This window comes from Oncorhynchus gorbuscha, unplaced genomic scaffold (assembly GCF_021184085.1).
Source record: "Oncorhynchus gorbuscha isolate QuinsamMale2020 ecotype Even-year unplaced genomic scaffold, OgorEven_v1.0 Un_scaffold_631, whole genome shotgun sequence".
NCBI lineage: Eukaryota > Metazoa > Chordata > Actinopteri > Salmoniformes > Salmonidae > Oncorhynchus > Oncorhynchus gorbuscha.
Genome location: NW_025745744.1, coordinates 250,119 through 273,984, shown reverse-complemented (window position 1 = coordinate 273,984; position 23,866 = coordinate 250,119). Strand labels below are relative to the sequence as shown.

At 47.4% G+C, this 23,866-nt stretch overlaps 1 protein-coding gene across 1 annotated transcript in view; it reads left to right on the top strand.

Annotated features, from left to right (window-relative positions):
- The window catches only part of LOC124019555, a 78,854-nt gene that overhangs the window by 31,113 nt on the left and 23,875 nt on the right, over positions 1-23,866 (top strand). Inside the window, exons 9-31 of the mRNA XM_046334920.1 lie at positions 1-250; positions 504-578; positions 1,196-1,431; positions 5,561-5,648; positions 9,250-9,393; positions 9,594-9,796; positions 10,978-11,102; positions 12,898-13,016; positions 13,561-13,737; positions 13,869-13,900; positions 14,219-14,316; positions 14,437-14,456; positions 14,562-14,583; positions 14,723-14,750; positions 19,927-20,011; positions 20,264-20,410; positions 20,619-20,830; positions 22,357-22,457; positions 22,549-22,667; positions 22,879-23,055; positions 23,225-23,256; positions 23,377-23,474; positions 23,584-23,606. The exon at positions 1-250 is cut by the window's left edge and continues 20 nt beyond it. Coding sequence (XP_046190876.1) covers positions 1-250; positions 504-578; positions 1,196-1,431; positions 5,561-5,648; positions 9,250-9,393; positions 9,594-9,796; positions 10,978-11,102; positions 12,898-13,016; positions 13,561-13,737; positions 13,869-13,900; positions 14,219-14,316; positions 14,437-14,456; positions 14,562-14,583; positions 14,723-14,750; positions 19,927-20,011; positions 20,264-20,410; positions 20,619-20,830; positions 22,357-22,457; positions 22,549-22,667; positions 22,879-23,055; positions 23,225-23,256; positions 23,377-23,474; positions 23,584-23,606 — 2,611 coding nt within the window. The remainder of the gene's footprint in view (positions 251-503; positions 579-1,195; positions 1,432-5,560; positions 5,649-9,249; positions 9,394-9,593; positions 9,797-10,977; positions 11,103-12,897; positions 13,017-13,560; positions 13,738-13,868; positions 13,901-14,218; positions 14,317-14,436; positions 14,457-14,561; positions 14,584-14,722; positions 14,751-19,926; positions 20,012-20,263; positions 20,411-20,618; positions 20,831-22,356; positions 22,458-22,548; positions 22,668-22,878; positions 23,056-23,224; positions 23,257-23,376; positions 23,475-23,583; positions 23,607-23,866) is intronic.

Here is a 23,866-nt window from a genome sequence, read left to right as displayed (position 1 = left end):
AACTCCGGAGCAGAAGGCAGAGTTGTTGTTGCATCCGGAGGTGGAGGGACTGGAGAATGGAACCCTGAGTCTGGTGTTCCACACCCTGATGACAGAGGTCCACTCCCCCATGGAGAACTCTACCTGGACCACACCAGGGTACCCCAACCCCGCCTACCCCCCCTCCTACACCCCCGCGTACCCACCAAGAGCCACGTCGGACGACCAATACTCACCACGGCCCCCCTCACCCCAGGAGAGCCTTCGAGAGGTAGGCATTGTGTTCAAAATGGCACCTTGTTCCCTACATAGGTCTATAGGGCTCTGGTCAACAGTAGTGCACTATATAGGGAATAGGGTGCCATTGGCCATAGGGCCCTGGTCTAAAGTAGTGCACTACACAGGGAATAGGGTGCCATTAGAGATGCATTCCCAGCGTAGAGCGTTAATAAACCATCATCAGACAGAGGTGATATGTCAGTCGGCAGAGGAAATGATAACTGTCTGATTCTGTCCAATCCCAGGTGGCGAACGGGTTCATGGGCGTCTTCAGGCCTTTCGGAAGCTTGGTCAGGGAGTTTGTGTCGCTCACGCACAAAGTAAAGTACACACACACACACACACACACACACACACACACACACACACACACACACACACACACACACACACACACACACACACACACACACACACACACACACACACACACACACACACACACACACACACACACACACACACACAGTCTACTACCACAGACGAGAGATGAGGCCCTGTCTTTACCATTCCTCACTGCCTTCTACTGGCCCTGTCTCTCTCTAACCCTGTCTCTCTCTAACCCCGTCTGTTTCTAACCCTGTCTGTCTCTAACCCTGTCTGTCTTCCCCCTCCACAGATAAACCTGTCTCTCAGCCCCTCCACAGATAAACCTGTCTCTCTCTCTAACCCCGTCTGTCTTCCCCTCCACAGATAAACCTGTCTCTCTCTCTAACCCTGTCTGTCTTCCCCCTCCACAGATAAACCTGTCTCTCAGCCCCTCCACAGATAAACCTGTCTCTCTCTCTAACCCCGTCTGTCTTCCCCCTCCACAGATAAACCTGTCTCTCTCTCTAACCCTGTCTGTCTTCCCCCTCCACAGATAAACCTGTCTCTCAGCCCCTCCACAGATACACCTGTCTCTCTCTCTAACCCCGTCTGTCTTCCCCCTCCACAGAAGCCCCTGTCTGAGATCAGAAGCACCACTCTAACTCAGGTTGTGTTGAACTGGACTCTGGCCGAGCTGGCCGGGAACTACAGGTCCCAGGAAGACGAGCCAGAAGACTGGACGGAAGACATATTGGACGTAGAGGACTGGTATGACCACGTAGTGGTGCCTGTTCTCCGCCGTGTCCTGCCCACCGACCAGACGCACATACCTGGCAGCCTCAAGGCCGTTTTCCACAAAGTGTTGTGAGTAAAATGTTCACTAAAGATACTGACAAATACAACACTAGAGACAGAAACATATGTAGTCTCAAACGTAGAGCCAAAAGACCCAGTATAATAGTAGGTACTACATCTGGCTCTCATATCATCACGGTCACCTAATCATCCCCAGGTTACAATTGGCTCAATTGGTAACTATTCCCTAGGTTGGCTCATTTACCCCCCCCCCTCCTCTCCCCTGTAACTATTCCTCAGGTTGGCTCACCCCCCCCTGTAACTATTCCCCAGGTTGTCTCATCCCCCCTCCTCTCCCCTGTAACTATTCCCCAGGTTGGCTCACCCCCCCTGTAACTATTCCCCAGGTGGGCTCAACCCCCCCCCCTGTAACTATTCCCCAGGTTGGCTCACCCCCCTCCTCTCACTTGTAACTATTCCCCAGGTTGGCTCATCCCCCCTCCTCTCCCCTGTAACTATTCCCCAGGTTGGCTCACCCCCCTCCTCTCCCCTGTAACTATTCCCCAGGTTGGCTCATCCCCCCTCCTCTCCCCTGTAACTATTCCCCAGGTTGGCTCACCCCCCCCCCTGTAACTATTCCCCAGGTGGGCTCAACCCCCCCCTGTAACTATTCCCCAGGTTGGCTCACCCCCCCTCCTCTCACTTGTAACTATTCCCCAGGTTGGCTCATCCCCCCCTCCTCTCCCCTGTAACTATTCCCCAGGTTGGCTCACCCCCTCCTCTCCCCTGTAACTATTCCCCAGGTTGGCTCATCCCCCCTCCTCTCCCCTGTAACTATTCCCCAGGTTGGCTCACCCCCCCCCCTCCTCTCCCCTGTAACTATTCCCCAGGTTGGCCCACCCCCCCCTCCTCTCCCCTGTAACTATTCCCCAGGTTGGCTCACCCCCCCCTCCTCTCCCCTGTAACTATTCCCCAGGTTGGCTCACCCCCCCTCCTCTCCCCTGTAACTATTCCCCAGGTTGGCTCACCCCCCCTCCTCTCCCCTGTAACTATTCCCCAGGTTGGCTCATTCACCCCCCCTCCTCTCCCCTGTAACTATTCCCCAGGTTGGCTCACCCCCCTCCTCTCCCCTGTAACTATTCCCCAGGTTGGCTCATCCCCCCTCCTCTCCCCTGTAACTATTCCCCAGGTTGGCTCATCCCCCTCCTCTCCCCTGTAACTATTCCCCAGGTTGGCTCATCCCCCCTCCTCTCCCCTGTAACTATTCCCCAGGTTGGCTCACCCCCCCCTCCTCTCCCCTTTAACTATTCCCCAGGTTGGCTCATCCCCCCCTGTAACTATTCCCCAGGTTGGCTCATCCCCCTCCTCTCCCCTTTAACTATTCCCCAGGTTGGCTCATCCCCCCTCCTCTCCCCTTTAACTATTCCCCAGGTTGGCTCATCCCCCCTCCTCTCCCCTTTAACTATTCCCCAGGTTGGCTCACCCCCTCCTCTCCCCTTTAACTATTCCCCAGGTTGGCTCATCCCCCTCCTCTCCCCTTTAACTATTCCCCTGGTTGGCTCATCCCCACCCCCCCTGTAACTATTCCCCAGGTTGTTGCTGTAAATGAGAATGTGTTCTAAGTAGTTCTTCTGTAGCTCAGTTGATAGAGCATGGCGCTCAGTTGGTAGAGCATGGCGCTTGTAACGCCAGGGTAGTGGGTTCGATCCCCGGGACCACCCATACGTAGAATGTATGCACACATGACTGTAAGTCGCTTTGGATAAAAGCGTCTGATAAATGGCATATATTATATATTATTCTAAGCTAGTACCAAACATACAACCATACTCCCAGATGTAGCTAGTACCAAACATAGTACCCTACTCCCAGATGTAGCTAGTACCAAACATAGTACCATACTCCCAGATGTAGCTAGTACCAAACATAAAACCCTACTCCCAGATGTAGCTAGTACCAAACATAAAACCATACTCCCAGATGTAGCTAGTACCAAACATAGTACCATACTCCCAGATGTAGCTAGTACCAAACATAAAACCCTACTCCCAGATGTAGCTAGTACCAAACATAAAACCATACTCCCAGATGTAGCTAGTACCAAACATAGTACCATACTCCCAGATGTAGCTAGTACCAAACATAGTACCCTACTCCCAGATGTAGCTAGTACCAAACATAGTACCCTACTCCCAGATATAGCTAGTACCAAACATAGTACCATACTCCCAGATGTAGCTAGTACCAAACATAGTACCATACTCCCAGATGTAGCTAGTACCAACCATAGTACCATACTCCCAGATGTAGCTAGTACCAACCATAGTACCATACTCCCAGATGTAGTTAGTACCAAACATAGTACCCTACTCCCAGATATAGCTAGTATCAAACATAAAACCCTACTCCCAGATGTAGCTAGTACCAAACATAGTACCCTACTCCCAGATATAGCTAGTACCAAACATAGTACCATACTCCCAGATGTAGCTAGTACCAAACATAGTACCATACTCCCAGATGTAGCTAGTACCAAACATAAAACCCTACTCCCAGATGTAGCTAGTACCAAACATAGTACCATACTCCCAGATGTAGCTAGTACCAAACATGTCCAACACAGTACCAAACATAGTACCATACTCCCAGATGTAGCTAGTACCAAACATAGTACCATACTCCCAGATGTAGCTAGTACCAACCATAGTACCATACTGACAGATGGAGCTAGTAACAAACATAGTACCATACTCCCAGATGTAGCTAGTACCAAACATAGTACCATACTGACAGATGTAGCTAGTACCAAACATAGTACCATACTCCCAGATGGAGCTAGTACCAAACATAAAACCCTACTCCCAGATGTAGCTATTACCAAACATAGTACCCTACTCCCAGATATAGCTAGTATCAAACATAAAACCCTACTCCCAGATATAGCTAGTACCAAACATAGTACCATACTCCCAGATGTAGCTAGTACCAACCATAATACCATACTGACAGATGGAGCTAGTACCAAACATAGTACCATACTGACAGATGTAGCTAGTACCAAACATAGTACCATACTCCCAGATGTAGCTAGTACCAAACATAAAACCCTACTCCCAGATGTAGCTAGTACCAAACATAGTACCATACTCCCAGATGTAGCTAGTACCAAACATGTCCAACACAGTACCAAACATAGTACCATACTCCCAGATGTAGCTAGTACCAAACATAGTACCATACTCCCAGATGTAGCTAGTACCAACCATAGTACCATACTGACAGATGGAGCTAGTACCAAACATAGTACCATACTCCCAGATGTAGCTAGTACCAAACATAGTACCATACTGACAGATGGAGCTAGTACCAAACATAGTACCATACTGACAGATGTAGCTAGTACCAAACATAGTACCATACTCCCAGATGGAGCTAGTACCAAACATAAAACCCTACTCCCAGATGTAGCTAGTACCAAACATAGTACCCTACTCCCAGATATAGCTAGTATCAAACATAAAACCCTACTCCCAGATATAGCTAGTACCAAACATAGTACCATACTCCCAGATGTAGCTAGTACCAACCATAGTACCATACTGACAGATGTAGCTAGTACCAAACATAGTACCATACTCCCAGATGTAGCTAGTACCAAACATAGTACCATACTGACAGATGGAGCTAGTACCAAACATAGTACCATACTCCCAGATGGAGCTAGTACCAACCATAGTACCATACTGACAGATGGAGCTAGTACCAACCATAGTACCATACTGACAGATGGAGCTAGTACCAAACATAGTACCATACTCCCAGATGTAGCTAGTACCAACCATAGTACCATACTCCCAGATGTAGCTAGTACCAAACATGTCCAACACAGTACCAAACATAGTACCATACTCCCAGATGTAGCTAGTACCAAACATAGTACCATACTCCCAGATGTATCTAGTACCAACCATAGTACCATACTCCCAGATGTAGCTAGTACCAAACATGTCCAACACAGTACCAAACATAGTACCATACTGACAGATGGAGCTAGTACCAACCATAGTACCATACTGACAGATGTAGCCAGTACCAACCATAGTACCATAGCTGATGCATGAAAGTCACTGATCATGATATTTACTGACCGTTACTGACGATCTGTGTTGTGTTAATTGTCTCTACTATGTCTCCGTAGCTACCTGAACTCAGACATGGACAGCATGGACAATGACAATATGGCCCAAGACATATGTAGCATCACCCTAGAGGAGAAGTCATGTGGGGTGAGTAGCTACAGCCATCTATATATCATGACACTATGGCCCAAGACATATGTAGCATCACCCTAGAGGAGAAGTCATGTGGGGTGAGTAGCTACAGCCATCTATATATCATGACAATATGCCCCTTGATGTCTGTAGCATCACCCTAGAGAAGAGGTCATCTATATCATCACACTATGCCCCTTGATGTCTGTAGCATCACCCTAGAGAAGAGGTCATCTATATATCATGACACTATGACCCAAAACATATGTAGCATCACCCTAGAGGAGAAGTCATGTGGGGTGAGTAGCTACAGCCATCTATATATCATGACAATATGCCCCTTGATGTCTGTAGCATCACCCTAGAGAAGAGGTCATCTATATCATGACACTATGACCCAAAACATATGTAGCATCACCCTAGAGGAGAAGTCATCTATATATAATGTCATCTATATAACATGTCATCTATATATCATGACATCTATATATCATGTCATCTATATATCATGACATCTATATATCATGTCATCTATATATCATGACATCTATATATCATGTCATCTATATATCATGACATCTATATATCATGTCATCTATATATCATGACATCTATATATCATGACATCTATATATCATGACATCTACATATCATGTCATCTATATATCATGACATCTATATATCATGACATCTATATATCATGTCATCTATATATCATGTCATCTATATATCATGACATCTATATATCATGACATCTATATATCATGACATCTATCATCTATATATCATGTCATCTATATATCATGTCATCTATATATCATGACATCTATATATCATGACATCTATATATCATGACATCTATATATCATGACATCTATCATCTATATATCATGTCATCTATATATCATGACATCTATATATCATGTCATCTATATATCATGTCATCTATATAACATGTCATCTATATATCATGTCATCTATATATCATGACATCTATATATCATGACATCTATATATCATGTCATCTATCATCTATATATCATGTCATCTATATATCATGTCATCTATATATCATGACATCTATATATCATGACATCTATATATCATGACATCTATATATCATGTCATCTATATATCATGTCATCTATATATCATGTCATCTATATATCATGACATCTATATATCATGTCATCTATATATCATGTCATCTATATATCATGACATCTATATATCATGTCATCTATATATCATGTCATCTATATATCATGACATCTATATATCATGACATCTATATATCATGACATCTATATATCATGTCATCTATATATCATGTAATCTATCATCTATATATCATGACATCTATATATCATGTCATCTATCATCTATATATCATGTCATCTATCATCTATATATCATGTCATCTATATATCATGTAATCTATCATCTATATATCATGACATCTATATATCATGTCATCTATCATCTATATATCATGTCATCTATCATCTATATATCATGTCATCTATATATCATGTAATCTATCATCTATATATCATGACATCTATATATCATGTCATCTATCATCTATATATCATGTCATCTATATATCATGTCATCTATATATCATGACATCTATATATCATGACATCTATATATCATGACATCTATATATCATGACATCTATATATCATGTCATCTATATATCATGACATCTATATATCATGACATCTATATATCATGACATCTATCATCTATATATCATGTCATCTATATATCATGACATCTATATATCATGTCATCTATCATCTATATATCATGACATCTATATAACATGACATCTATATATCATGACATCTATATATCATGACATCTATATATCATGTCATCTATATATCATGTCATCTATATATCATGACATCTATATATCATGTCATCTATATATCATGACATCTATATATCATGTCATCTATATATCATGACATCTATATATCATGTCATCTATATATCATGTCATCTATATATCATGACATCTATATAACATGTCATCTATATATCATGTCATCTATATATCATGACATCTATATATCATGACATCTATATATCATGTCATCTATATATCATGACATCTATATAACATGTCATCTATATATCATGACATCTATCATCTATATATCATGACATCTATATATCATGTCATCTATATATCATGTCATCTATATATCATGACATCTATATATCATGTCATCTATATATCATGTCATCTATATATCATGACATCTATATAACATGTCATCTATATATCATGTCATCTATATATCATGACATCTATATATCATGACATCTATATATCATGTCATCTATATATCATGACATCTATATAACATGTCATCTATATATCATGACATCTATCATACACATCTATATATCATGACATCTATATATCATGACATCTATATATCATGACATCTATATATCATGACATCTATATATCATGTCATCTATATATCATGACATCTATATATCATGACATCTATATATCATGTCATCTATATATCATGTCATCTATATATCATGTCATCTATATATCATGTCATCTATATATCATGACATCTATATATCATGACATCTATATAACATGTCATCTATCATCTATATATCATGACATCTATATAACATGTCATCTATATAACATGTCATCTATATATCATGACATCTATATAACATGACATCTATATAACATGTCATCTATATAACATGTCATCTATATATCATGTCATCTATATATCATGTCAGTTACATTACAGGTGTTGCATTGCATCTTTTAAAAAATATATAGAGATTTTTTTTTAAATTTAACCTTAATTTAACTAGGCAAATCAGTTAAGAACAAATTCTTATTTACAATGAGGGCCTACCCCGGACAAATCGACAAAGCAGTTGGGCATCACATCACTATATCATATGATGGGGTTAGCTGATACAGGTGTTGTGAGATCTGGCGTGCGTCTGCAATGTTATCATTGTAAACAAGATTTTTTTTCTTAACTGACTTGCCGAGTTAAATAAAAAGAAATAAATAAAAATCATGCTGTAACACGGCCAAAATCGCTATGGCGATAGCTGTTATATTATGTATATTATATTAGTATGTTTGATACCGAGGATTCTCTCGCTTCAATAATAGTTGGCCTCTGACTGATATAGGTAGAATTAGAGGAGTACAGAGACACCTACTGGTGACTACATGTCGTGACAACCTCTCAACATCTCGATCTCGCGTGATCTCTTTCAATTAAATTAAAACATTTTCAATTCAACATACTTTGTTGACGTGGAAAAGGGAAAAAACAAAGTGAAACATGTTTTGACCTGCACTGTTGGAGCTCGGAGTATAAGAATTAACACTGTACCCTGCGATTACATCTGCTACCCTGTCTATGTGACTAATAAACTCATCTAATCATCTATCTAATCTATCAACGATGGTCAAATAAGACATGAATAATGGAATAATAAGGATAACGTTAATAGCGCAAATAATATTAACAGAAATTAAAACAAATAATAATTATGAGAATAATACAAACTTTCCATCTCTCCCTCTCTCTTGCTCTAGTTGACCAATGCTGTGGAGAAAGTGGCGCGCGTCCTGCACTGTGTTGCCCGTAGCAACTTGACGTTGTCGGAGGAGACTGTTATGCGTCTGGTCGTGGAGCTGACCGGGCGGCTCAACTCATTGGTCCAGAAGTTCTCCACCGCGGTAAGCCTCAACCAATCATTAGGGGACGTATTTAGACATTAGAACATATTTGAGGGCTTAAAAATTTGCGCAGAATGTTAAGTGTGGAATGAATTATAACTCGAATGGTCATTTACCATAATATGTAGACTGTAGAGTTATGCTGCTGATCTCACAAAATGAATTAGACCATGTTTAATATTTTTATATTCCCCATACAGAACTTCAGTGAGGTGGCACACCACTTCCAGGAGGTGTTTGGCCAGGCAGACTCCCCGGCTCTGACCCTGGAGAATCTCAACGACCCAGACTTCATCAGGCTCTGGTTCCAGATCAAACTGAAGCCCCTGCTTCCCTCCGTCCCCCCCGGCCTTCTCTCCTGCCTCAGCACCAAGAACTTCACCTGCCCCGTCTACCAAGCCCTGTGAGTAACACTAAACCTAACCTAACACAAATACATCTACCAAGCCCTGTGAGTAACAACTAAACCTAACCTAACTCAACACTAAAGCATCTTCCAAGCCCTGTGAGTAACACTAAACCTAACCTAACACAAATACATCTACCAAGCCCTGTGAGTATCTAACTAAACCTAACCTAACTCAACACTAAAGCATCTTCCAAGCCCTGTGAGTAACACTAAACCTAACCTAACACTAATACATCTACCAAGCCCTGTGAGTAACACTAAACCTAACCTAACACTAATACATCTACCAAGCCCTGTGAGTAACACTAAACCTAACCTAACACTAATACATCTACCAAGCCCTGTGAGTAACACTAAACCTAACCTAACACTAATACATCTACCATGCCCTGTTAGTATCAACACTAAACCTAACCTAACTCAACACTAAAGCATCTTCCAAGCACTGTGAGTAACACTAAACCTAACCTAACACGAATACATCTACCAAGCCCTGTTAGTATCAACACTAAACCTAACCTAACTCAACACTAAAGCATCTTCCAAGCACTGTGAGTAACACTAAACCTAACCTAACCTAACACAAATACATCTACCAAGCCCTATGAGTATCTAACTAAACCTAACCTAACTCAACACTAAAGCATCTTCCAAGCCCTGTGAGTAACACTAAACCTAACCTAACACTAATACATCTACCAAGCCCTGTGAGTATCTAACTAAACCTAACCTAACTCAACACTAAAGCATCTTCCAAGCCCTGTGAGTAACACTAAACCTAACCTAATACTAAAACATCTACCAAGCCCTGTGAGTATCAACACTAAACCTAACCTAACCTAACACTAATACATCTACCAAGCCCTGTGAGTAACAACACTAAACCTAACCTAACCTAACATTAATACATCTACCAAGCCCTGTGAGTAACACTAAACCTAACAACACTAAACCTAACCTAACCTAACATTAACACATCTACCAAGCCCTGTGAGTAACACTAAACCTAACCTAACATTAACACATCTACCAAGCCCTGTGAGTAACATTAAACCTAACCTAACCTAACATTAACACATCTACCAAGCCCTGTGAGTAACACTAAACCTAACCTAATACTAAAACATCCAAGCCCTGTGAGTAACACTACTAATACTATATCTATGGTTCCACAGTGTGGAGGAGCTGAGTGAACAAATGAAGCTGATGGACCAGGAGGACGAGCAGATGTATGAAATGCAGGGTCACGTGATCTACAAACAGTTCCTGTTGCCCTTCCTGTTGAATCACAACTCCTCAGGTCAGAGTTGTAATTGATCAGTTCTCCAGGCCAAAAAACCCATGTATTTGTACTGCTTTATTTATGTTGGTAACCAGTTTATAATAGCAATAAAGTACCTCGGGGAGTGGTTGTGGTATATGGCTAATATACCACGGCTAATGGCTGTACTCCGCGAAGTGTTGTTCCTAAGAACAGCCCTTAGCCGTGGTATATTGGCCATATACCACAACACCCACATGCCTTATTGCTTAAATATAAGTTGGGACATATCACTTCCAGTTACATGTGGCAAGCATAGAGTTGTATAGAGGACTCTATTTCCCAAAATACAGTTGTAGCATGGGCAGCAACGTTGATGACTTTCACCATTTTGAAGTAGTCAACTGGGCGGGACATCCTATAGGTTAAGGAAGGATCACATAAGGCATTCCACAACTGCAGGTGGCCAATAAATGACCAACCTTGACTTTATACCTGTTTAAACAACACACCCTGCATCCCACTGCTGGCTTGGCCACTGAAACTAAGCAGGGTCGGTCCTGGTCTGTCTCTGAATGGGAGACCAGGTGCTGCTGGCTTGGCCACTGAAATTAAGCAGGGTCGGTCCTGGTCTGTCTCTGAATGGGAGACCAGGTGCTGCTGGCTTGGCCACTGAAACTAAGCAGGGTCGGTCCTGGTCTGTCTCTGAATGGGAGACCAGGTGCTGCTGGCTTGGCCACTGAAACTAAGCAGGGTCGGTCCTGGTCTGTCCCTGAATGGGAGACCAGGTGCTGCTGGCTTGGCCACTGAAACTAAGCAGGGTCGGTCCTGGTCTGTCCTGAATGGGAGACCAGGTGCTGCTGGCTTGGCCACTGAAACTAAGGGGTCGGTCCTGGTCTGTCCCTGAATGGGAGACCAGGTGCTGCTGGCTTGGCCACTGAAACTAAGCAGGGTCGGTCCTGGTCTGTCCCTGAATGGGAGACCAGATGCTGCTGGATGTGGTGTTGGAGGGCCAGTAGGAGCCAATCTTTCCTCTGGTCTAAAGAAATATCCCAATGCCCCAGGGCAGTGTTTGGGGACATTGCCCTGTGTAGGGAGCCGTCTTTCAGATGGGATGTTAACTGGGTGTTCTGACTCTCTGTGGCCACTAAAATATCCCATGGCAATTATTGTAAGAGTAGGGGTATTAACCCCGGTGTCCTGGCTAAATTCCCAATCTGGCCCTCATACCATCACGGCCACCTAATCATCCCCAGCTTCCAATTGGTTCATTCATCCCCCTTTCTTCTCCTCTGTAACTATTCCCCAGGTTGTTGCTGTAAATCTGAATGTGTTCTTAGTCAACTTTACCTGGTAAAATAAGGTTTAGATTAAAAAAATAAAAGTATAAACCCTTTCAGTTTGTTTATCAACACATAGAAGTAATGGAATAAAAAATAGACTACTTCAAAATGGAGATGGCCTCAATGACGCTGCCCGTGTCCTCACCGATACAACGTTAGGATCTCTGTACAACTCTATGGTGGCAAACGTCAGACTCTTTGTCAATGACGCTGCCCGTGTGCTCACCGATACAACGTTACGATCTCTATACAACTCTATGGTGGCAAACGTCAGACTCTTTGTCAATGACGCTGCCCGTGTGCTCACAGATACAACGTTACGATCTCTATACAACTCTATGGTGGAAACTCAGACTCTTTGTCATGTGATCTTCAGCAGTCAGCAGTCCCACTGCATATTGATTATTACTATTAAAAGAAACATAAATCATTATAACCCGAAAATGGCCTCTGATATACTGATAGGATCCCTTCACTGCTTCCATCCTCAGACCCACAGTGCATCTCTTCAGCCAGTAGCAGTGCAGACTGGCTGATCAAGAACTTTGGTGGATTCTCTGCATTCGCTCCTCTGAGGGATTTCTATGATCTAAATGCTCATTTCTCTGCTGTAAGTATGAGAGTCATGTACGTTTCAATGTCTGCTGACTGCACCACTATGTTTATACTGTATATTACACGACCGGTCAAAAGTTTGGACACACCTACTCATTCAAGGGTTTTTCTTTAAAAAAATTAAGCCATTTTCTACATTGTAGAATAATAGTGAAGAAATCCAAACTATTAAATAACACATATGGAATCATGTAGTAACCATAAAAAGTGTTAAACAAATCCAAACATATTTTATATTTGAGATTCTTCAAATAGCCACGCTTTGCCTTGATGACAGCTTTGCACACTCTCGGCATTCTCTCAACCAGCTTCACCTGGAATGCTTTTCCAACCGTCTTGAAGGAGTTCCCACATAGGCTGAGCACTTGTTGGCTGCTTTTCCTTCACTATGCGGTCCATGATTATACAGTACATAGATATTTGGATATATGTATTCAGTGATTATATTGAGTCATCATATCAGCAATTGATATGTTTCTAACATTTGATAGAGGAACTGAATCTAATGTTTAATAACCCTCTTGTTTCCTCTCTTCCAGTTGTCAGCCCTGGAGGTTCTCTCTCCAAAGCAGACAGCAGAGCTGGTGGTGTTGCCTCTTCCTGGTCTTCCAGGGAAAGATGTCATCATCAACACAGTGTTTGACTTCCTGACCGAGTCACCAAAGGAGAGGAAACTCCCTGACTTCCTGTACCACCTCATAAGGCTGTCTGCGGAGGTAACACAGCTCTACTGGTCAACAATGAGCTAGCCTAACAATGCGACCCAACATTTTGAGGCAGGATACGACAACCTGAAAACACCTTTTTCACCATTATAATTAAACTCTTTCATAATGTTTTGTTTCAGACAACGATGCCCTGCAAATCGTACAAAATCATGTAAGTTAGACTACATGGGAGAACTGAAGCTCTGCCTCTTTGAAACACAAAGCAATGTCGGAACCTCTGTTCTGTGAAATGCAGTGGTTAATTATGTTATTGACGTCTCCATTGTGTCTGTCTCAGCTTTGAGCGTCTGTACCAGGCCGTATGTTGGAACCTCTGTTCTGTGAAATGCAGTGGTTAATTATGTTATTGACGTCTCCATTGTGTCTGTCTCAGCTTTGAGCGTCTGTACCAGGCCGTATGTTGGAACCTCTGTTCTGTGAAATGCAGTGATTAATTATGTTATTAACGTCTCCATTGTGTCTGTCTCAGCTTTGAGCGTCTGTACCAGGCCGTATCGTCTGCATCTCCAGAGATGGAGCCAGTCGTCTGGGCCAACATAGACAACCTGATGCAGACCGCTCCAGAAGGTCTGTCGCACTTAGAATCTTTTCATCAAGCCTTCATGTTGTTGATGGTCTAAATAAATCCTCACAAATATTTCCCATCATGCCCTGTTGTTTACCACATGTGTTTGTTTGTTTGGTCAGGTTGTGGATTGGATGAACAGGTAGGCAGAAAAATATATTGAATACATTTAAATACTTCAGGAAAAGATTCATGTTGTACTTTCAAAAGATCACAATTGTAATTTAAATAACTGTTTAATTTTCAGTGCCCATCAACACCATTTAATTGTAAGTTTATTTGCATATATTTACATATCTGTATTTAACAGTGCTATCGGGTAATAAGATGCAGATGTACTGTGCATTGGTCTGAAACAAATAAATGACAAGAAACATACTAATCTCTTTCATCTGTGACCATCTACAGATACCAGAGTCTGTGCTGGAGTCAACAGGTATGGATACATCACATTACATTTATGCTAGGTCCTGTTGTTCTAGTGCTAATGATTGGTGTTATGCTAGTGCTAACGTGGTTACTCAAGACCTGATTGGCTGCAAGGGCCGCGGCTTATGCTAGGGTGCTAAGAAGGTCCCTGGTGCTAGGGCTGTTATACTAGTGCTAACGTGCTAATGCTAGGTGCTGTCTAGTGCTAACGTGCTAATGCTAGGTGCTGCTGTTCTAGTGCTAACGTGCTAATGCTAGGTTCTGCTGTTCTAGTGCTAACGTGCTAATGCTAGGTGTGCTAATGCTCAGCTAACATTATAGCTAGTCTGCTACTGTACATACTAGGGTTTAATATTTTCCGGTATTTTACAAACGTTCCTAAATCACTTTTCTCCCGGGGGACCCGGTATTTCCTGCCAAAACCGGAAGTGTCATTCAGAAGCATTATAAAGCGTCTGTCTGGATTATTATTAGAACTTTGATCAGAATGAAAATGTAAACTTGATGCTACCTGAGCCTGATATATATTAAATACGGGGCCGTCTGTCCCCACCCTGAGACGGGGCCGTCTGTCCCCACCCTGAGACGGGGCCGTCTGTCCCCACCCTGAGACGGGGCCGTCTGTCCCCACCCTGAGACGGGGCCGTCTGTCCCCACCCTGAGACGGGGCCGTCTGTCCCCACCCTGAGACGGGGCCGTCTGTCCCCACCCTGAGACGGGGCCGTCTGTCCCCACCCTGAGACGGGGCCGTCTGTCCCCACCCTGAGACGGGGCCGTCTGTCCCCACCCTGAGACGGGGCCGTCTGTCCCCACCCTGAGACGGGGCCGTCTGTCCCCACCCTGAGACGGGGCCGTCTGTCCCCACCCTGAGACGGGGCCGTCTGTCCCCACCCTGAGACGGGGCCGTCTGTCCCCACCCTGAGACGGGGCCGTCTGTCCCCACCCTGAGACGGGGCCGTCTGTCCCCACCCTGAGACGGGGCCGTCTGTCCCCACCCTGAGACGGGCCGTCTGTCCCCACCCTGAGACGGGGCCGTCTGTCCCCACCCTGAGACGGGGCCGTCTGTCCCCACCCTGAGACGGGGCCGTCTGTCCCCACCCTGAGACGGGGCCGTCTGTCCCCACCCTGAGACGGGGCCGTCTGTCCCCACCCTGAGACGGGGCCGTCTGTCCCCACCCTGAGACGGGGCCGTCTGTCCCCACCCTGAGACGGGGCCGTCTGTCCCCACCCTGAGACGGGGCCGTCTGTCCCCACCCTGAGACGGGGCCGTCTGTCCCCACCCTGAGACGGGGCCGTCTGTCCCCACCCTGAGACGGGGCCGTCTGTCCCCACCCTGAGACGGGGCCGTCTGTCCCCACCCTGAGACGGGGCCGTCTGTCCCCACCCTGAGACGGGGCCGTCTGTCCCCACCCTGAGACGGGGCCGTCTGTCCCCACCCTGAGACGGGGCCGTCTGTCCCCACCCTGAGACGGGGCCGTCTGTCCCCACCCTGAGACGGGGCCGTCTGTCCCCACCCTGAGACGGGGCCGTCTGTCCCCACCCTGAGACGGGGCCGTCTGTCCCCACCCTGAGACGGGGCCGTCTGTCCCCACCCTGAGACGGGGCCGTCTGTCCCCACCCTGAGACGGGGCCGTCTGTCCCCACCCTGAGACGGGGCCGTCTGTCCCCACCCTGAGACGGGCCGTCTGTCCCCACCCTGAGACGGGCCGTCTGTCCCCACCCTGAGACGGGGCCGTCTGTCCCCACCCTGAGACGGGGCCGTCTGTCCCCACCCTGAGACGGGGCCGTCTGTCCCCACCCTGAGACGGGGCCGTCTGTCCCCACCCTGAGACGGGGCCGTCTGTCCCCACCCTGAGACGGGGCCGTCTGTCCCCACCCTGAGACGGGGCCGTCTGTCCCCACCCTGAGACGGGGCCGTCTGTCCCCACCCTGAGACGGGGCCGTCTGTCCCCACCCTGAGACGGGGCCGTCTGTCCCCACCCTGAGACGGGGCCGTCTGTCCCCACCCTGAGACGGGCCGTCTGTCCCCACCCTGAGACGGGGCCGTCTGTCCCCACCCTGAGACGGGGCCGTCTGTCCCCACCCTGAGACGGGGCCGTCTGTCCCCACCCTGAGACGGGGCCGTCTGTCCCCACCCTGAGACGGGGCCGTCTGTCCCCACCCTGAGACGGGGCCGTGTCCCCACCCTGAGACGGGGCCGTCTGTCCCCACCCTGAGACGGGCCGTCTGTCCCCACCCTGAGACGGGGCCGTCTGTCCCCACCCTGAGACGGGGCCGTCTGTCCCCACCCTGAGACGGGGCCGTCTGTCCCCACCCTGAGACGGGGCCGTCTGTCCCCACCCTGAGACGGGGCCGTCTGTCCCCACCCTGAGACGGGGCCGTCTGTCCCCACCCTGAGACGGGGCCGTCTGTCCCCACCCTGAGACGGGGCCGTCTGTCCCCACCCTGAGACGGGGCCGTCTGTCCCCACCCTGAGACGGGGCCGTCTGTCCCCACCCTGAGACGACGGGGCCGTCTGTCCCCAGACGGGGCCTGAGACGGGGCCGTCTGTCCCCACCCTGAGACGGGGCCGTCTGTCCCCACCCTGAGACGGGGCCGTCTGTCCCCACCCTGAGACGGGGCCGTCTGTCCCCACCCTGAGACGGGGCCGTCTGTCCCCACCCTGAGACGGGGCCGTCTGTCCCCACCCTGAGACGGGGCCGTCTGTCCCCACCCCTGAGACGGGGCCGTCTGTCCCCACCCTGAGACGGGGCCGTCTGTCCCCACCCTGAGACGGGGCCTTCTGTCCCCACCCTGAGACGGGGCCGTCTGTCCCCACCCTGAGACGGGGCCGTCTGTCCCCACCCTGAGACGGGGCCGTCTGTCCCCACCCTGAGACGGGGCCGTCTGTCCCCACCCTGAGACGGGGCCATCTGTCCCCACCCTGAGACGGGGCCATCTGTCCCCACCCTGAGACGGGGCCGTCTCTCCCCACCATGAGACGGGCCGTCTCTCCCCACCATGAGACGGGGCCGTCTGTCCCCACCCTGAGACGGGGCCGTCTGTCCCCACCCTGAGACGGGGCCGTCTGTCCCCACCCTGAGACGGGGCCGTCTGTCCCCACCCTGAGACTGGGCCGTCTGTCCCCACCCTGAGACTGGGCCGTCTGTCCCCACCCTGAGACGGGGCCGTCTGTCCCCACCCTGAGACGGGGCCGTGTCCCCACCCTGAGACGGGGCCGTCTGTCCCCACCCTGAGACGGGGCCGTCTGTCCCCACCCTGAGACGGGCCGTCTGTCCCCACCCTGAGACGGGGCCGTCTGTCCCCACCCTGAGACGGGGCCGTCTGTCCCCACCCTGAGACGGGGCCGTCTGTCCCCACCCTGAGACGGGGCCGTCTGTCCCCACCCTGAGACGGGGCCGTCTGTCCCCACCCTGAGACGGGGCCGTCTGTCCCCACCCTGAGACGGGGCCGTCTGTCCCCACCCTGAGACGGGGCCGTCTGTCCCCACCCTGAGACGGGGCCGTCTGTCCCCACCCTGAGACGGGGCCGTCTGTCCCCACCCTGAGACGGGGCCGTCTGTCCCCACCCTGAGACGGGGCCGTCTGTCCCACCCTGAGACGGGGCCGTCTGTCCCCACCCTGAGACGGGGCCGTCTGTCCCCACCCTGAGACGGGGCCGTCTGTCCCCACCCTGAGACGGGGCCGTCTGTCCCCACCCTGAGACGGGGCCGTCTGTCCCCACCCTGAGACGGGGCCGTCTGTCCCCACCCTGAGACGGGGCCGTCTGTCCCCACCCTGAGACGGGGCCGTCTGTCCCCACCCTGAGACGGGGCCGTCTGTCCCCACCCTGAGACGGGGCCGTCTGTCCCCACCCTGAGACGGGCCGTCTGTCCCCAGCCTGAGACGGGGCCATCTGTCCCCACCCTGAGACGGGGCCGTCTGTCCCCACCCTGAGACGGGGCCGTCTGTCCCCACCCTGAGACGGGGCCGTCTGTCCCCACCCTGAGACGGGGCCGTCTGTCCCCACCCTGAGACGGGGCCGTCTGTCCCCACCATGAGACGGGGCCGTCTGTCCCCACCCTGAGACGGGGCCTTCTGTCCCCACCCTGAGACGGGGCCGTCTGTCCCCACCCTGAGACGGGGCCGTCTGTCCCCACCCTGAGACGGGGCCGTCTGTCCCCACCCTGAGACGGGGCCGTCTGTCCCCACCCTGAGACGGGGCCATCTGTCCCCACCCTGAGACGGGGCCGTCTCTCCCCACCATGAGACGGGCCGTCTCTCCCCACCATGAGACGGGGCCGTCTGTCCCCACCCTGAGACGGGGCCTTCTGTCCCCACTCTGAGACGGGGCCGTCTGTCCCCACCCTGAGACGGGGCCGTCTGTCCCCACCCTGAGACGGGCGTCTCTCCCCACCCTGAGACGGGGCCATCTGTCCCCACCCTGAGACGGGGCGTCTCTCCCCACCCTGAGACGGGGCCATCTGTCCCCACCCTGAGACGGGGCGTCTCTCCCCACCCTGAGACGGGGCCATCTGTCCCTACCCTGAGACGGGGCCATCTGTCCCCACCCTGAGACGGTGCCGTCTCTCCCCACCCTGAGACGGGCTGTCTGTCCCCACCCTGAGACGGGCTGTCTGTCCCCACCCTGAGACGGGGCCATCTGTCCCCACCCTGAGACGGTGCCGTCTCTCCCCACCCTGAGACGGGCTGTCTGTCCCCACCCTGAGACGGGCTGTCTGTCCCCACCCTGAGACAGGCCATCTGTCCCCACTCTGAGACAGGCCATCTGTCCCCACCCTGAGACGGGCCATCTCTCCCCACCCTGAGACGGGGCCGTCTGTCCCCACCCTGAGACGGGGCGTCTGTCCCCACCCTCAGACGGGGCCGTCTGTCCCCACCCTGAGACGGGCCGTCTGTCCCCACCCTGAAACGGGCCGTCTGTCCCCACCCTGAGACGGGCCGTCTGTCCCCACCCTGAGACGGGCCGTCTCTCCCCACCCTGAGACATCTCATATAATGTCACAGTTCCATTTCACGCCATGCTGATCAGAAACTGTAAATCATTTCTTATCGTTTACCGGTTTCTCGCAGTTATTTATCCCGTGAAAATGGAGGGGTTTTGTGCGGTAAATCGCTGTCATGGCGGTTCCCGCCATTCAACCCTAGTACAAACCTCTGCTAAGTCTTTTCAATTCTCCACAGCTATCCACTACAACACCACCTGCACACGGGGAATATGACAGAAGTTCTATGCAATTTCAGCTTGGAACAGTATGCTTGTTCACAGGTAATTAGTGGCTTCTAAAGTAAAAACCAATATTTCCTCTTGGACCAATAGATATCATTGTGCTGATCTGGTTCGTTAAGTAATTAATAATGTGAGGAGTATGTCTGTGTATCGGTGAGATTCTTTCACTACGGCCGTGATTCTAGTGGATGAGATGCAAAGAGAAACTGTAGAGATACACCAAGGTAGAGAAAACCCTCTACATGTATTCATTCATTGACTCCATATATCATCTTTTCTTCTCTCTCGAAGCTGAAAGACTTCACTGCAGAACACCTGGTGTCTCTTCTGAGATGTAACCTGCCCGGCAACTCCTCTCACTCTAAAGAGACGTGGAAGGTTCTCCTCACCAAACTGACCTCTGTCTTAGACCAAGCTCTGGACATGTTCTCTAATATGGTGAGAATATACAGTAGATCAATGTTCCTTCAATGTGTGGGGTGCATTCAGCATGATGCAACGTTTTGGAAAGTTCACATAGGAATATGTTATGTAGGAATCACGGCGGTTCTATTCATAGTTTTCTATCTGCAACGTTCGAGAGCGTTTTGCAACTGAACGTGGCCCTGTTGTTCTGTTATTGAATGACCGACCTCTTCCTCCCCAGTCCAAACCTGTCATTGGTCCAGCAGTATCCCAGGTGCTGGATGTGATTGGAGAGATCCGGGTCAACAGACTGACTGAGGATCAGCTGAGAGACAGTGATGTCATCAGGAAGTGGTTCTCTGAGCGTCTGAGACTGTTCCTGCCGTCTGCATCAGGAGGGTTTCTGCACTGCCTCAGCACCAAGAACCTCAGCTGTGACTCGTATCAACAGATGTATGTTTTATAACCGCCTCGTAACACTGGGTCCTCATAATTTAGGTCCTCATTATTAGGTCCTCATTATTTAGGTCCTCATTATTAGGTCCTCATTATTTAGGTCCTCATTATTTAGGTCCTCATTATTTAGGTCCTCATTATTAGGTCCTCATTATTTCGGTCCTCATTATTAGTTCCTCATTATTTAGGTCCTCATTATTAGGTCCTCATTATTAGGTCCTCATTATTTAGGTCCTCATTATTATGTCCTCATTATTTAGGTCCTCATTATTAGATCCTCATTATTTAGGTCCTCATTATTTAGGTCCTCATTATTAGGTCCTCATTATTAGGTCCTCATTATTTAGGTCCTCATTATTTAGGTCCTCATTATTAGGTCCTCATTATTAGGTCCTCATTATTTAGGTCCTCATTATTTAGGTCCTCATAATATAGGTCCTCATTATTAGGTCCTCATTATTATGTCCTCATTATTAGGTCCTCATTATTAGGTCCTCATTATTTAGGTCCTGATTATTAGGTCCTCATTATTTAGGTCCTCATTATTAGGTCCTCATTATTAGGTCCTCATTATTTAGGTCCTCATTATTTAGGTCCTCATTATTTAGGTCCTCATTATTTAGGTCCTCATTATTAGGTCCTCATTATTAGGTCCTCATAATTTAGGTCCTCTTTAGCTATACAACATTTGACAGAGGTATATCAAAGAATATTTTATTTACCATGTCGTCTTGACAATACCCCTCGAGAGGGGACTCTGTTTGTCCCAGCAATTAGTAGCTGATATTGGTGCGTTCAGCTGACTGAGAGGAATCCAATACAATTTACTGGATATTTCTAGGTCAAACACAAGGGGAGAAATCATGGGTTGCGGTCAGGGGTCAGGGGTTAACCCCCCATTAAGGCCGTCGCGCCCAGAGGGTTAACCCTCTAGAAACTAAGTGTTTTCTCAAGGATATTTACTGCCCGAACACATCATTTGTTTTCATCAAGCTTTTTCATTCTCTATTTAAGAACATCTAGTGGTATCTGAAACACATGTCAATATTGTATTTGATGAAACATTAGAAGTGTACCTTATTGCCATTACCTCAATGAAAGAACTAAATATCACAGTTGAAATGTCTAATTGGGGTAATGCCAAATTTCAGTCAGAAGCACTAAATATCACAGTTGAAATGTCTAATTGGGGTAATGCCACATTTCAGACAGAAGGAAGTGTGGTTTAAAGTGTTGAAAATGCAGCAGAAATGTATTGGAAAGGTCAGGAAAACATCAGGGAAGATATTTAGGCAATAAATGTGCCTGATCTTCTGTGTAGAAGAAAAGGTCATCGTTGCTTTCAATTCATTTTCTCCAGTCATTCTGAGCAGATTCTGTCGCAGTCGTCCTCCTCCCTTCTATCGAGTCCTGCTCAAACCGTTCAAACGCTAGAGCAACATTTCTAGGAAGATGCTCCCGGTAGAGGTCCCGCGCGGACCTCGTATCTAGAGGCTCAATGATTTATATTTCCTTTCTCACAGACTGAGGGAGTTCAGCAATCAATTTGACCAAATGGACCAGATGAGACAAGAGCTGGTGGTCAAATACTTCATCCAGCCCTTCCTGACCAAAAACTCCTCAGGTATGGAAGATCGCAACTAGAGTAAAAGCAGCAAACTGTTCCTCAACTTCATTTAATCTTTGACCTTAACCAATTGGTCTCCTCCCTCCAGACTCTGGCTGTGTGTTCAACTCTAACAGCAGTGTGACCTGGCTGCAGAAGAACCTGGGACGGTTTTCAGTCCTGCTGTCCCTCAGTGACCTGTTGAAACTCAACACAGACTTCTCTCCTGTACGTCTTACTTTCTGCCGACAACGCCACTTTGTTTATACATTCATATATTTTATTAAGGACACAATAAATGGGTTGTAAAGTATTCTAGTTAAGTCTGTACATCAGTAATGTTTTCACAGATCAGTTCACCCAGGTTACAATGTCAGTTTTTGATGTTGGAGGTGTTTTGAATATTACAATCTCTCTCTTTCCACCTCTCTCCTTCCAGTTGTCAGCCCTGGAGGTTCTCTCTCCAAAGCAGACAGCAGAGCTGGTGGTGTTGCCTCTTCCTGGGCTTCCAGGGAAAGATGTCATCATCAACACAGTGTTTGACTACCTGACTGAGTCACCAAATGAGAGGAGACTCCCTGAGTTCCTGTACCACCTCGTCAGGCTCTCTGAAGAGGTAACACTTTGTGCATTTAGTAAACAACAGTTCTAACTGATATTGATACTTTATCTTGTTGTTATATTGATGTTATTGTTCTTGTTGTTATATTGATGTTATTGTTCTTGTTATATTGATGTTATTGTTCTTGTTGTTATATTGATGTTATATTGATGTCCTTTTTCAGATGATGCTACCATGTGACAGCTTTAAGACCATGTAAGTGGATTCAACAGAAGTCTTAACGACGAAGAGGTCGTTTTTATCTTAATGACCTTGTAAAACCACAAAGCGCCACTACTACACTTTGACATGTCTGTTTGTCTGTGTCTGTCTCAGCTTTGAGCGTCTGTACCAGGCCTTAGCGTCTGCACCTCCGGAGATGGAGCCAGTTATTCAGGCCATTATAGACAACCTGATGCAGACCGCTCCAGAAGGTCAGTCGTCCTTCATTAACCACGTTGACTATTTTAACACGAATAAGATTATTCAAAACAAGATATCAACTGACTATTTTTCAATGTGTTTTCTAACTTTTGTTGACAGATTGCTTGCCAGTGAATATGAAGGTGAGAATGTATCTCTTTTTTTGTTATTATATCTTTCATTGACTACTGTAATGAGGTAATGTAACTACTGTAATTGACTACTGTAATGAGGTAATGTAATTACTGTAATTGACTACTGTAATGAGGTAATGTAATACTGTAATGTAATTTACTACTGTAATGAAGTAATGTAACTACTGTAATTGACTACTGTAATGAGGTAATGTAACTACTGTAATTGACTACTGTAATGAAGTAATGTAACTACTGTAATTGACTGC